The 16,416-nt window shown below is 36.0% G+C and overlaps 1 protein-coding gene across 1 annotated transcript; it reads right to left on the reverse strand.

Moving 5' to 3' along the window:
- Nucleotides 1-12,632: 12,632 nt before the first annotated feature.
- Nucleotides 12,633-16,166, reverse strand: LOC131675377 (histone H3.v1-like). Its single transcript, XM_058954344.1, has 4 exons — nucleotides 16,144-16,166; nucleotides 15,347-15,560; nucleotides 12,963-13,172; nucleotides 12,633-12,647 (listed from the first exon to the last, which is right to left on the reverse strand). The coding sequence occupies exons 1-4, from the start codon at nucleotides 16,164-16,166 to the stop codon at nucleotides 12,633-12,635; spliced, it is 462 nt and encodes a 153-aa protein (XP_058810327.1).
- Between the last annotated feature and the right edge of the window lie 250 nt (nucleotides 16,167-16,416).

Below are 16,416 nucleotides of genomic sequence, written 5' to 3' on the forward strand. Positions count from 1 at the left end.
CCTCGACAATTAGTGAAATCGAGTCAAGTTATCATTCTAACATATTTTTTGAGCATCTGAACCCAAATATAAAGACCGCTTAATACCTCAGGGTCAAAATCAAGGTCATCCCAAGGTCAAATATACATTTTTTTTATTAAAAAAAGGAAATTTTGACCACAGTTGCATGAAAAATAGAAAATTTCACATATTAGTGAATTATGTGCCATAAATTAGTATTTGAGAAAAATACTGAAGCTGACTAATCGTCGCATGACAAACAGCCACATATGGAGACATGGGTATCATGTATTACAAAACTCATGATTTTCTTATTTTTCTTGTTCTTTTATCTTCGAATGATCTATGTAGGGGATTCCGCTTTCGTTTCTTTCCGTCGATAATATGTTCTCTTTTCAATGTCCAACAAAAGTCCGCTATCATATTTATGTCCCACCGGCCCTGGTATCGCTGTTCCATTACTTTAATATCTTGGTGAAACCGTTCCCCTTGTTCTTCGCTATAATCTCCAAGATTTTGTGGAAAGTAGTCTAAGTGTGAATGAAGAAAGTGTAGCTTGTAATTCATCAAGCAACCCAAACTATTGTAATTTTTAAGTAAGTCTTCAACTAGTTTTTTGTAGTTCTCGCTCTTGTGATTCCCTAAGAAATTTTCCACTACATCCTTGAAGCTAATCCATGCTGCTTTCTCTTTATCGTCCATCTTGTCTATGAATGCTTCATCCTTTAACAATGTGCGGATTTGGGGACCGTCAAATATACCTTCTTTCAATTTAGCGTCAGATACTCTTGGAAATTTTGTTCCCAGGTACGAGAAACATAGCCCTTCTTTATTCAACGCTTTAACGAATTGTTTTATTAAACCAAGTTTAATATGGAGAGGAGGAAGAAGGACCTTGGATGGCTCTACTAATGGCTTGTTAATGATGTTATCCTTACGGGGTTCGAACGTTGATCTATCAGGCCATTCTGCTTTTACATAATGATTCTTACGATCCCTGCTATCCCACATACATAAGAAACATGGAAACTTTGTGAAGCTTGATTGCTGACCTAGCATGATGGTAAGAATCTTGAGATCACCACAGATTAGCCAGTTGTGTTTCTTGTACTGTATTTTATTTAATACCAACTCAACATTTTTGTAATCTTCTTTCAGGGTAACCGAATGGGCCAGAGGTATTGCAGAATATTTATTAGTGTTATGTAATAATACAGCCTTCAGGCTTCGCTTAGAAGAATCCAGAAATAATCTCCATTCCTCAGATTTATAAACATCCTTCTTAAATTCGTTCATCAGATCCTTAACATTGTTGCAAAATACGAGATCATTCTCCGTAGAGAAATATTTTCTGAAGTCTTTTTCTCTATTCCGATAGTAAGAACATTTAGTACCTTTCGCCAGTAAATTTTTTTCCTTCAACCTCGAAGCAAGCAACTCTGCTCCCTCCTTTGATAAGCCTAACTCTCTAACTAGGTCATTAAGTTCTTTCTGATCAAATTCTTCTTTTATCTTTGTTTGTGATCCAGATGGCACATACTCGTCATTACTCTCGTCCGTTTCTTCTCTTTCACTCTCGGCCTCATCAGAACTAGAAATCTCTAATTCAGTAAGTGCAGAAGAAAGGTCACTTTCTACATCTGTATCTCTTTCTTCTGTTGGAGCTATAAACGGCTTGATTACACTAGACATACTCGCGTATACAATTTTGTGGACATTAGATGAGTTAAAACCTATAGTTTTTGTCATACAAAAATAACAATTCTCTACATTTTCTGGCTTACTCCAAACCATAGGTTTGACAAATTTTAATGGAGTTTTGTCCTTTTTGTACCGGCTAAACATCAGCCTACAGCTATTGCATATCAACTGTGGCAGCCAATCTTGCTCACCATCAGTGACTTTACAACCGAAACACTCATCGTATACTAGTTTCAAATCATCTGTGAATTTGCGAAGATCCGACTTTTTCAAAAAGTATTTGCCACACACATAGCAAAAGGAATTCACTTTTTGCTTACAACTATGAGAATTAGAGCGTATTCTTGTATTGTTGTACTCTACAGAGACCAAGTTTCCAACCACTGTAGAGCTGCAGTCGCATGATGACGACGATTGCGGACCTGCTTGCTCATCCTGACCAATCGCCGATACTGGGCATCCGAAACCCTGCATCGTACCTCTTCGTGTGCCAACCATGACGGCATCATGCCTTCACCCCAGGGTTTTGCCGGAAAACAAAAAGCCAAAAAAAAAGCCGTTTTCCGCCGTCACCACGTGGAGGTACCCTGGGTTGCGGCACACGATTATTTCGGGAGTGTGATCAAAAAAATAAGTAACGATCACAGCTAGATGTAAGATTTTCCATTTTCTCTGAATCTGTGGTCAAAATTTTCTTTTTTTAATGAAAAAATGTATATTTGACCTTGGGATGACCTTGATTTTGACCCTGAGGTATTAAGCGGTCTTTATATTTGGGTTCAGATGCTCAAAAAATATGTTAGAATGATAACTTGACTCGATTTCACTAATTGTCGAGGATTTGACCTTCAAACGACCTTCAATGCGGCCTGATGGAGACAAACGAACACCGCGGATTTGGATTCGGCGACGTGCTGAGGTTAAACGAATGCCAGATTCGGACTCAGCGCGCAAAAATACGTAGGAGTACATGGGTTTTGTCGATGGACATCCAAGTTCATTTTTTTTTGTGGGCCTGTGTAATCAATTCTCCTGTCGTCATTTTCGTAGTAGACGAGGTTTATATTGTCCCTTTGAAAGTTAAACTATTAATCTATTCGCTACCTTGGCCATTGTAGTTTGCAAATTTTCCTCCGTCATTGTTATACGTAGTAGTTACAAGTCAATCTAGTTAGAACAAGATTAAATTTATTACTCAACGAATACGCACACAACAGCACACGTCTAGATTTAGAGAGAGTCTGACAGTTTATTCCAAAAACGCTTCGCGTATCCTGAACACGCCCTCCCCCACTTTTAACATCCACGTTTGGTAGGAGAATCGAGGTAAGGGCAAGAAAGAAAAAGGCAGTTCTTTGAAGAATGTTGCCGCGATCGCATGCCTAAAACTTGAACCTTGAGTCGCGTTGCAAGACAGCTCAATTTTTTAAAAACAAAAGAACATTGTTTTGTATTTGAAAGAGACACCAGCTATAAACATAAAAGACCGTAGGCTGCGCCAGTCGTATTCGGTCAATCACAAGTCAAACTAGAACTTGAATATAAACGTAGTTCGTAAATAACTGGATTACCATCATAGCTGTAGAAAAGAAAAATAGTGACTTCAAAATTTGATAATCTTTAACGCTGTTGTAGTTTTGCGATACGAAGGTGAATACTGATTGATATATCCCGCCAATATTTGCAAGTGGTTAATCAGTTATGAAAAAATGAGCAGAAGAACGCAAAATTCTTATCCACATCGATCCGTCCGCATATGACACATTCTAGATTATGGCAATCAGCTTATCAGGGATTTTCTTGAAACTTACTGAAAATGTTGCCTATATAATACATTTACATAAGTATGAATTATTAGATCATTATACAAATTATATTAAAGTTATAAACAATTGAAATTTTTTGACGAAAAATTTGTATCTTCACAACCATTTAAGTTATCGAAACGCAAATTTTTTTTTAGATTACGCGTAAAAGGGTGTAAAAGTCAGTAAGTTCTTTGGCAGCGCTAACCTAGCGCCGACGCACGGCCGAGCGGACGTGAGAGTCCCATATTATTGCTCACTATATCACATCTAATGAGCGCTTGATTAATTTTAAAACGGATTCTTCAAGAAAAAAGGTCGAGGAATTCAATAAAAAAAGAATTTTTGAAATGAAAATAACACTTGTTAAGATATGGCCAATTTAAAAAAAAAATGTAAATAACTTTTGAAAAAATTGATATTAAAGTATTGTTCGCTTAATATCTTTAAAGTACACTCTTTTATGTGTAATATAAAAAAATTCGTTTCGATAACTTCAATGGCTGCGGAGAAATAAATTTTTGAAAATTTTTCATCCAAAATTTTCAATTGTTTATAACTTTTGATATAATAATTATAATGATCTAATAATCCATACTTAAATACACTACCATATATAGGCAATATGTAGACAAAGTTTAAAAAAAATCCGAAACCTACCTCTGATAAGCTAATCGTCATAATCTAGAATGTGTCATAATGTTGTAGTAGTTATTTACGAACTATAGGCGAGACAAGCGCGATTGCGGGCGAAGAATATGTTTAAAGCTCTTATAATCTCGCGATTGAAACATAATCCTTTGGCATAATCTGCACTTGGCTCATCTATAGTGCTTTATAGTACATTTCTTAATGAGTATACGAAAGCTTTGTTGACGAAACAAAAGTCACGAGCCGAAGGCAAACGTTGCAATGAGTTTCGTTAAAAAGCCTTTCCGCATCAGTTATAGGAACAGTACTTTTTTCGCATATTTTAATTTAATTGTTTTCTCTGCTTTACAGGAATAAGAGAAGTGTACAACAAAGACTTGAGACAAATCCAATGACAATGTCTTATAAAATAGTAAGAGAATCGGATGTGAGTAACGGTTATCAGTTCATGAGAGCACAGAAAGAGGACATTGATAAGGAAATGATGGACTATGATTCCATCGCTTTCGCGTCGTACGACCTAAATTTTTACATATGTCCGGCAAAATTCACAATTCACATGTCCAGAACGACCATTAACGTAATGGCTAATAAAAAGCTCGCACGTTGGATCGAAACAAAGGTGAACGAGCGATGGAACAGCGATCGGTACGACAGCAACTTGTATTCATTCGAATTCGACGACTTCGACGAGAAAGCAATTTTTGGGAACATTACTTACTTGGACTTTTAGTTTGGAGGCGATGGTACCGACTCGATGTTATACGTCGGTCTCAGAGTACCAAGCATAATGGCCGAGGAACATAATATCCATTACAGAAAGGTTAGTACAAATTAGGATATTACTCAACACTATCTCAAAGATAAATATATAGGTATAAAACATTAATATGTATCCTTAATATTACATAGAAAAAGTGATTATATTGATTGATTTTTTATTCTTAAGATCTTCATGAACAAGGTCGTAGATACCCTAACACAGATGCCTTATTATACTACGACAAGAAAGAAAGGAGCTGCTCGGCTTTGTCCAGGCACGACTGACGTAGGTTACATTCAAGCAGTGGACTGGCCGGAATTTACAAGACTTTTACTGATAAAGCTCAAAACGGGTTATTTTGTGGACAATAGAATTGAAGTTTTCTTTTATTATTGCTATCACGGCGGTGTGATGAGTTTGGAAACAGCATCAAAACTGATATCAAAGGTGATTAACGTTGATATCTTACACCGTGAAAATGCACTGATTCTGTTGCAAGTACACCTCGGAATCGTGCTAACACTGAGGGATAACGAGATGCTGCTGTTCGGACACGACGCTATTGTTCGCGTATTTCCCGGTCATAACAACAACTTTTACAAGTATCGACCGTATTTTGTGACTGGAGCTGGTTATTTTTCAAATATCACCAGAACTACGAGAGTAGGCTTTCAAAACTTGGAATACGCGCACAATTATACCACATGCACATTATCCGCGGAACAAAATCATGGACATGTGCCTCAATGGCCGTGCGTTCGTTATTCGGATCAAGCCAAACGGCCGCTACAATGGACCTACGACCGTCGCTCGTCGATTACGCTCGGCAAATAACAATTCCAGGTACTTGATAATTTTAATAGTAGTAACGGCATTTTATTCGTCTTGGCGACAACAACATTGAAACAAGATGAATGTTATTTCTGATTCTGGTTACTCTTTAATAAATATATCCATTGTTGTCTAGTATTTAGTTATGTTGATTAAAGTAAAAGAACATTTTGCGCAGAAAGGTACCTTAACCCATTAACGACCAAAATGCTCAATTTTTTTGTCGATTCTCAACGCGTTTTTTTCGGTAGTCATAGGCGTAAGAAATTTTTGTGAACATGTATTTGGATGGGAAATTTAACGCTCTTTCAGAATCTTTTTTCAAAATTGCGATTGATTGCATTATAAAAAAGTTATAGCCAATTAAACAATAAAAAACTGAAAAATGTTGCGATTTTTCTTAGCAATGTTACCGTTAAAAAATCATCAAACAAATATGATCAGAGGTGATCACGACTATCAAAGTATCTCCAGGAATTTTGGTGGAATTTTTGAACCACTTCTTTCAACAAAATGGTGGCAAAATAAAAAAAAATCCATAAAAAACATTTCTCATTTTTTATCTCGGAAACCATTAAGTTTAGATGAAAAGTTCATTGAACAAAAAAGTCTTAGAATTAAAAGAGAAATACGCCTGAATTTTTTCAGAATTTTCCGAGGCGATTTTTGAATTTTCGAAGAATACGAAAAATCCATTTTTCCAAAATCATCTCCAAAAATTCTGAAAAAATTCATGCGTGTTCCTTGATAAATTCTAAGATTTTTTGTTCCATAAACTTTTTCTCCAAACTCAATAGTTTTCGAGATAAAAAGTGAGTTAGGTTATAATCCTAGCAGCTTTAATATTTTTGATACAGAATAAAGAACAGCCATTCAACAATAATATAATAATGTTTTGCCTTTTTATGTGTATACAAGTGCAGTTTGTATAGCGTATACTAATATACACATATCAAAAAAGCAATTCAGAAAATTGTATGAGAGCTCATTTTTATTACTTACTAGTCTCTTGTTATTTTGAGACCATACAGTAAATCGAATCGAAAAGATTATTTTCGCTTTCTAAAGTCTAGGTTTGACAAGAAGCATTGAAAACTGTAGTAATTATTTTCATTAGGTATTTTTATTATTTTATATAACATGTCGTAAAAACGTAAATGACGTTCCACTCGCTCCCATGAAATGTACGAAATTGATACTTCAAAGAAAACTTCCGATGATATAGTTACCCTTCCAAATCCTGACAATTCTGGTTCTGATGGATCAGATTTCGATACTGATTCGGATGATGAAATTTCTAATATAACGTACACAGAAGCTTGTAAAACATATACTGAAACTCAAAGTAAATTAGAAAGAACGCATGAACTCTAGTGGATGGAAGGAGAAAAAAAGTATAATGATAATTTGAAAGACAAAATTTTATTGAAAGACTCGGTAAAAAATAAAATGCAAGAAATGGAGCCAGTAGAACTGTTTGAAACATTTTTCTCAACTGAAATGAAGCAATATATTATAGATGCTTGCAAAGAAAATAATTTTGATTTAAAGTTAAAAAACTTAAATACATTCGTGGGAATAATCATTTTAATTTCATTCAACAAAAGGAAATCTCATAGGGATTACTGGCACGTGATCTCTTTTTATCTTGTAACGTTGTTTCTTCCACTATGTCACGTAATAAGTTTGAAGAGATCAAATCAAAATTAAAATATTCACAAACGAAAGATAAAAATCCAACTGACTATGCTTGGTGTGTCCGTTCACTATTAAACCTATTTGAAATTAATATTATGAAGTTCGGTGTGTGGAGAACTGCTCTTTCCATCGATGAAATGATGGCTAAGTCTTATGCGAGGACGGTTCTAAAACTAAATCCATACGATTTGGTCTCAAGTTCTGGGGTCTTTGTACTTCCGATGGTTTTGTATTAGGTCTTGACTTATACTGCGGAAAAAATTCTACAACGGGAAGTATATCTATGTTCCATCTTTATTTTGATAGTTATTTAACAAGCTTAGATCTCGCTGTGCATTTGAAGAAGCTTGGGCTAAAATGTACAGGTACTATTAGAGAAAATAGAGTCAAAGATAAAAATGTTCTAAATAAAAAAGCTTAAAGAGGTGAGTATGCTGTGAAGCACGATGTAACAAAACTCTTTCCTTTGTTACCAATTCTTTTTCGGGGTAAGTGAGGCACTTTCGCTCATGACAATTGAGAGAGAAGAACGAGGGGAGGTTGATAAATAAATTATAGAACGACAGGAATCAAATCTCACTTACAACCTATTATTATTAATAATTATTCACACTGAACATACGCGCGCATAACATAATCTAAATTACCGACCAACAAACTACAAATAGAACAATAAACTACTTAAGATAATCACAAATAAACATTTCGCATTTCACTAATACTTAATCGCGTGCTTAACCTATTACAAACTTACTTAAAAACTACGCGGACTAATACCGGGTAAATTGCCCGGCACGTGGGCGCCTGGACAATTCACCGGTCGCAACTTACATCACTACAAATTAATCTTAGCGCGAACCTTCGGATAGCCGGCACGTGAGTGCCAGGCTATCTCTTTCAACGCGCACCGGTCGTCGCATCAACAGAGAGAGAGAGAGAGTGTAGAGAGAAAGAAGAAAAGGAAGGCTTGACCTTTTATCTCCTGTTCCTCGCAACGTCGAGAATCCTGAGCGATGCGCTGCCGCAGGAAGTACCGGGTGTCGTCGCTGGTCAGATCGTCGCTAACCGCTGTCGCTGACCAGGTATCCGTAGGCGACGTTGACTCTCCTAGCAGGTGGGCTGGCTACAGTTGCTGGCAAAGCCGTTGCCGGTAGGGTTGATCTTCCTTCCTTCCGGCTATCCCAAACTGCTCTCTCTGCTAGGCTCGGACTTCCGCACTCTAGGAGGACTAGGCTTAGACTCCTTCACTCTAGTAGGGCTCGGCTGCGACTCTCTCACGCACTAATTCTTACGCGCATCTTGCAACCGCTCAGCGGCGCTCGCTCCTCTCCCTACCTTGACCTATTAGTTAGGCGGCACGCGACGCGTCGCTTATCGGTCACGCGTTGCGCGCTTGCCAATCCCTGCATCGGCCTAATACTCTCTTTCTCTCTCTCTCTCTCTTTCTCACTCTCTCTCCGCGCTCTTCAACTTTTCTTGCGCTCAACTGCGCTGGCCCGTCCTTGGCGCTGAAACAAAAGACCAAGTGTTAGGCGCATACTTAAATGCGCCCAACGTTGGCCACCACGCCTAGCCGAGTGGGGGAGGGAGAAACGCGGACGAGAGACCGGCACACGGCCTGCTCTCGTCACAACGATAAGAACAGTGGTATAAATTACATCACTGTGATTGATTCAAAACTAGTTTCGATTATTTGTACTGCTCTGCAGGGGTAACTCCATTATCCTTTTCAAAAAGATACAGTAAGCGAGAAGGAAAAAAAGTTGAAATACCTTTTCCGAGGGCTATTAGCGTCTATAACAGTTTTATGGGTGGCAATGATGTCCACAAATTGTTACAATATCCACGACGGACATTGTAACAATTTACTTCCGAGTATTCGTTTAAAAAAGTGGACGTGGGTAGTTTTTTTAAGACTAATTCAAGCTTCGATTGTAAATGCTATTGTACTATTCAATGCTGTCAATGATGAGAAAAAAAGGGTTGGAACAAAAGATTTTGCACTTTCAATAGCTAAAAATTACATGACGCAGAGACAATGCAAAAAAGAGAAACACAAACAAAACTCAAACTTTGTTCTTATTGTCCCGTAAAAACGAGAATTATCTGTGAAAAATGTGATTTATCGATTTGTGTTGAATGTTTCAAAAAAAACACTGAGAAATTCGTATTGCAGTGAGAGGCAAGGGGACTCACTCAAATCAAGCACCTCGAAAAGTGAGAGGCAAGAGGACTCACTTAAATCAAGCACCCCAAAGGAGACAAAATTCTACTACGTCCTTGTCGTTATCACTGGGTCATGCTAAGAGTAGAACATTTTTTATCTTGAAAACTATTGAGTTTGGAGAAAAAGTTTATGGAACAAAAAGTCTTAGATTTTATAAAGGAACACGCATGAATTTTTTCAGAATTTTTGGAGATGATTTTGGAAAAATAGATTTTCCGTATTCTTCGAAAATTCAAAAATCGCCTCGGAAAATTCTGAACAAATTAAGGCGTATTTCTCGTTTAATTCTGAGACTTTTTTGTTCAATGAACTTTTTATCTAAACTTAATGGTTTCCGAGATAAAAAATGAGAAATTCTTTTTATGGATTTTTTTTTATTTTGCCACCATTTTGTTGGAAGAAGTGATTCAAAAATTCCACTAAAATTCATGGAGATACTTTGATAGTCGTGATCACCTCTGATCATATTTGTTTGATGATTTTTTAACGGTAACATTGCTAAGAAAAATCGCAACATTTTTCAGTTTTTTATTGTTTAATTGGCTATAACTTTTTTATAATGCAATCAATCGCAATTTTGAAAAAAGATTCTGAAAGAGCGTTAAATTTCCCATCCAAATACATGTTCACAAAAATTTCTTACGCCTATGACTACCGAAAAAAACGCGTTGAGAATCGACAAAAAAATTGAGCATTTTGGTCGTTAATGGGTTAAGTTGTATTAGTATTTCAGTCAACGAATTTCTCTAAAAATTTTACATCATACCGTAAAAATCGTTGATTAATATTTTAAAGTGAATATATAAATATATTCATAAATAATTAGTGTCAATCTGTCGAAGCCCTTGTAATTTTAATTTTCTTTTAATTTGATGATTACGATTTTAGTAGTAGTAAATAATCAAACAAATATTGTTGTTCGATTGGCAGGTGAATTGAAGATCAAAAGTTGTCAAGAGTTTGCCAAAGGACTTTAAAACGGTGGAGCGGACTTGCGTGTAGAAATTGTGCTGTCTCTCGATACAAAAAGTATAACTACCGACGATGGAGCGTTGGACCTGTTGCCTATAATTTTGCAAGGTGAATAACTTGTGAAGCATCTACACCACACAAAGGCGATTGTTCGCATGAAGAATTTTCGCGAACACTGCACTGCGGCAATAATGCCGTTGCTGGATAACTGCTCTGCTACAATATCGAATATGCCAGCTGATAAGCGAGCACAGGTAAATTCCTGCTACCGCAACGAGCAGCTGATAAATTATTATTATTATTATTATTAAATTATTATTATAATTATTATTAAATTATTATTATAATTATTAAATTATTATTATTATTATATCCGTTCCAACGTCGCGATGATTTTATTCGTATGGAATTAAATCATCGTAATTTTGAAACGATGAAGCTCGGGATGTCTAATGCCAATTATGTAGCAGAAGTTGCGTTTGCAGCCTATCAATTTTTAAATAAAATAGAAAGTAGTAACGAATCATGGTTCAGCGAGAAAAAATTGCTCGAATTTTATGCGTTTTGGGTATATAAAAAAAACTGCCTAAGTTCGGTAGGCGGCACGAGAGAGAAACTACAACAATGGTGTTTAGTCATATGGATGATACGAAGCATAAAAAAATAAGGAATATAGCAGATTATACGAGCACTATGGACGTAGTTAAATAATTGCTAGATCCGCACAATAGCTTCGGAATTATGGCGCTTTTGATATGTGGTGGTCAACGGGTAATGAACTATGACCGGCTTTTGGAAATTGTCAAAAATACAATTACAGTATTTCCCGCAGCTTTTCTATCGTTCAGGTAAATTATTATCCATTTTTATATATGGATTATTGATTGTTTCTCATTCCTATAGTTCTATAATTTCTCTATCTTGCAGCTACAAAGCGATAAATCCGCCGAATTATTGGCTTCACGTTTATCAAATAAATTTTATAATTAAGAATGCCAATACATTAAATAGAACGAGCAAAGCACACGGCAGAGCTGATCGTGCGAAGCATCTTAATAGACGCCAATATATACCCGGTGCCAATGCTAATGACGGCGTTACAGCAGTGACCAGAGCAGCAGCAGAGCCCGATTTCTGCTGCTGCTGCACACTGCTACGACAGCTAGAGATGGAAAATATTGCTGTTCTGGAGGAGCTTTGCAATATACAACTTCCTCGAGAACCTTCCCCATTTCCTGCAACGGAAGAACCTTAATGTTGGTCGGAAATTAGCCGCCTGATATTGAGTATGACGAGAGTGTTGTGTAAGATGACTATGGTATGAACCATGCGGCCCGAACACTATCGACAGTAACATCAATCGATGATGAAGACAACAACGATATTGCAGACGTAGCGCAAGCAGCATTAGTGGTTGTTGAGGACGACGACGGCTACGATATTCCTCCGGTAGTGAACATCGAGGGAAGAGCGATTGCTACCGATCCAAATTACAAACAGAAAATAATATGGAACAGAGACATGCCTTTGACGATCAGTGGATTTACGCAGCAACAAAAGGATATAATTGTTTTACATGTTAGTCATCCCGAAGCCAGAAGCTCTCTGAAAACCGATGAATTTTACGCTGATATGAGGACTTTGTGGGAAGAATTGAGTCTTTGCCAGATACAAAATTTAGAAAGAGCAGTTACGTCGTCGTTATTGTGCTGTAACCTGCTCGAGATTGCAAACCATGCAAATATCGTCGATATTTTCGAATCGCGAAAAATGAAAAAGTCACAATTCATAAAGATATAGATCGTCAAAATTCCTGAGCATATTAGATGCGCAGATTTAATGCAATTAATGCAAAGTTTCTAAGTAATTTAATAATTAAATATTTTAATAAAGCAAAAGTCTTACTTATAGATTAACTGCAGTACTATCATTCTTATTATTTTACTCACTCAACATTAATTTTACGTTATATGTAACTAAAAATCTAGATCTCATACATCTAAAATAAAGTCATTGTATAATATTGATTCAATGTTATTCACTATTTAATTTATTGAATAGAAATGTGTCGGAGAATTTAAAAAAATCTGAAAATATTATTGAGTATTCTCCGATCAATTAAGTTTTGATCAATCGCATCTTCCACCCTTATATCCAGCTCTCATGCAAAAAAAACTACTGTTTCTAACTTATACGAAAAGGCAATGTAACTTCTTGTGGTTAATTTGCTCATTATTTTGTAAAATTGTTTTAAAAATGAATTTTGTAAATCAAATAATAAAAGATATTGTTGATCATCTAGTATTACATATACGTGAAAAATAATATGTTTGCTGAATTTCATAGCATCTGAAGCGTCTAATACTAATCTATCAATTTTTGCAACTTCAATTTGTAATAATTGTTGTATAAATGATTTAAAGAACTCGATCAAATTGGCCACATATAATTCACCATTATTCAAAGTACTTTGTTTCGTCTGAAATTCAATGTCAAAATAAAATGTAGATGTGCCTTGAATAACCTATAATATATAATTTTTCGGTTTTATTTTTAATTAATTATTCAATATCTAATAAAAATATAAATAAATTAATTATACCTCATAATAATGTTTTTTATACGGGATTGTTAAATAATTATTTATAAACATGTCTATATCTATCACATAATATAATCTTGTACCCTTTTGATTTCGTTCTTCATTAATAATCATCATTTTTCCATTGTTGTTTTTTGCGAGATAAGATTGGGCTTCATATAATTTATAAAATGACTGGAAACAATTACTGCTTGAGTTCATGATTACTATTATACTAAATAAAAACTTATCAACGCTTAGATTATAGGTTATTTTTTAACGCCTTTTATGGATATAAACGACTATGAGGGATAACAATATTTTCGTCTGAGACGGAAAAATTGAATCACGATATATTTTTTTTACGATGAAGAATAAAATATTAAATATATTTGAATATAATCAAAAGTAAAATCAGGGATGGGGAGATTTTTGAGATGTAGATGGATATAAAACATAATAATATTTTCATCTGAGATAAAAATATTGAAAAATGAATATTTTCGTCTGAAAGGGAAATATTGAAACGTCATACTTTTTTTTTTAAAGAGGTTCTCGATATTTATACGAAGCTGTATGGCGGGTCTAAGCTATCATTAATTAAAGCAGCGTTCCAGATAGCGAAAAATGCTGGCGCTTCTGTGCCTGATTTATGATGTAGAACTATATAAATAAATAATAATATTCTTGTACAGTACCAATATATTCTTTTCTACAGACAATAATATCCAATCTTGTATATTCTTGTCTTCAGATAATTATATATAAAGTCATATATTGTTGTCTGTGGACCACATCATGCAAAAGAAAAGAGCATTGGAATTAAAATGGAATAAAAATTCTCAATGCTGTGGTCTATTCGCGAGAAACAATAATCTTCGCGCCGTAATTCAAAAATTAATAACGCACTCTGGCGGATTAGTTACCGGTTTCCAGTGACCTCTAGCGGATTCCCTACCACGTGACCCCAAATCGCGAGTTGTGATAGGTGGTTTGTCTCCCCTACCCACCCAAAAACAGCCAGGAAAGGTAACCATTCTTATACATGCCGAAATGGGACGGTTTCTGGCGCCCTCTGGTGTTGGAAACGATAACATTCTACATGCCATATTCTTGTCTACAGATGATTATATGCAAAACAATGAAAATTCTCAATGCTGTGGTCTATTCGCGAGAAGCAATAATCTTCGCGCCGTAATTCAAAAATTAATAACGCACTCTGGCGGATTAGTTACCGGTTTCCAGTGACCTCTAGCGGATTCCTTACCACGTGACCCCAAATCGCGAGTTGTGATAGGTGGTTTGTTTCCCCTACCCACCCAAAAACAGCCAGGAAAGGCAACCATTCTTATACATGCCGAAATGGGACGGTTTCTGGCGCCCTCTGGTGTTGGAAACGATAAGATCCTACCTGCCATATTCTTGTCTACAGACAGTAATATCGCCTTTCGTATATTATTCTCTGTGGACGACAATATGCAGAGTCGGATATTGTTGTCTACCGACCGTAACAATTTAGGTTTTGAAAGAAGTCGTAGGATCTACCATTAAAGAAAACAAACAAAAAATCAAAATATATTAACATTTATTTTTTTTAATAAATAAATAACTTAATAGATACATATTTGAATACATTATTTCCCTACAGCTACTACTGCCTTCTCACAATCTTCAATTGCCGTTTGCAATAAATTAGCGTATCGTCGATGAAAATTTAAAACGTACGCCAACGCGACTTCTTTGTTAAATTGAAAAACAAAATTCTTTGACACGAATTCGGTATGGTTCGCCAAACCATCACCACCGAACACCGAAAAACACCTTTTTTTGGTGACCGGATTTTCCCCCATAAAACGAGCCGGCCACAAAGGGTATTTATTTTGTTTTATTAACACAAAATCCCTAACAACCGGCTTGTATATTGGGGGAAGAACCAACTTCGATTTCTTTCGTTGTGTCAACTTCCTACCGCCTCTTTTTCTCTTTCTTGAAAAAGAGATGGTCGACCCAACGGAGACAGACGACTCAACTGGGGTTGACTGGAAGTCACTGGCAAGTGGAGACGACGATATGTCAGGAGGTGTAGGTGAAGGAACGGAAAGAGAGTTCGTAGTCACCGCCTCGTCACCCTGTACAGTCTCCTCTTCTTCCTCCTTCTCTTCTTCCTCCTTCTCTTCTTCCTCCTTCTCCTCTTCCTCCTTCTCCTCTTCCTCCTTCTCCTCTTCCTCCTTCACCGCTTCCTTTTCCTCCTCTTCCTCCATATCCTCTGCCTCCTCTTCGGTATCGTTAACATCAATATTTTTGATATTGCCGGTTCCTAAAATGTCTTCCCTGAAAACAATCATCAAAAATATAAAAAATAAAATATGATAGCTTAAGAAAATAATTAATATTCTTAAAAAAATAACAAATACTTACTCTGTAATATCGTTGGAATTCGCAGAGAATATGACGCGGCGCGATGGTTGATTTGCAGGGTCGAGATCAAAATTGTCAACGCTGAAAAAAAATATAAATAATAATATTAAACCACCTCCCCCCCCTCTGATTGTAAATTTAATTACTTTTGTGTTTTAAAATAAATTATTTAGGGGGGGAGTTTACATAAACTAAATATAAATATATTTGAATGTCATTTGCTAGGAGACGAAAATATTATCCAATTGAATGTTTTTATCTGCAGACAAGAATATTCAGTGTCGTATATTTTTGTCTGTAGACGAAAATATACAACTATGAATGTTTTCGTCAGACAAAGAAACTCGCGCCCGGAACAACATCTCGCGGGGTTGATGAGCGTAAATGCGTCCGGACTACCTTTTCGCGGGGCAAACAAAGATATTTGCGCCCGGATCATCATTTCGCAGGGCTCACGAGCGCATAAGCCTCCGGACTACCTTTTCACGGGACATACTGAAAAACTCGCGTCCGAACCATCTTTTAAAAAACTTTATCGACCTTTCATATCTCCAAGAACGGGATACTTTCATTAATAAAATTAAAAAACAAAAAAGCTTTCCCAACCGATTTGTCGTCCAAGAAAAATTGGTGTTCTAAAAGGAACATAGTTAAACCAAACTAGTGCTTTCAGAACAAATTATTAACGATTTAATTACTGAACTTCATGAAATGTACGGGCATATAGGATGTCGCAAAATTTTCAAAATCTTACAAGAAGACTTCTATA

This window comes from Phymastichus coffea, unplaced genomic scaffold (assembly GCF_024137745.1).
Source record: "Phymastichus coffea isolate CEN01 unplaced genomic scaffold, Cenicafe_Pcof_1.1 PCOF00020, whole genome shotgun sequence".
NCBI classification, from domain to species: Eukaryota; Metazoa; Arthropoda; class Insecta; order Hymenoptera; family Eulophidae; genus Phymastichus; species Phymastichus coffea.

Excerpts from the sequence above, each read along its gene's own strand:
- LOC131675377 (XM_058954344.1), bottom strand. The coding sequence starts at position 16,166 with ATGGTTCGGACGCGAGTTTTTCA. Across the intron at positions 15,561-16,143 it reads GTTCGGACGCGAGTTTTTCA|GGAAGACATTTTAGGAACCG; the intron begins GTATGTCCCGTG and ends GATTGTTTTCAG. Across the intron at positions 13,173-15,346 it reads CTGTACAGGGTGACGAGGCG|GTTATTCAAGGCACATCTAC; the intron begins GTGACTACGAAC and ends TATATATTATAG.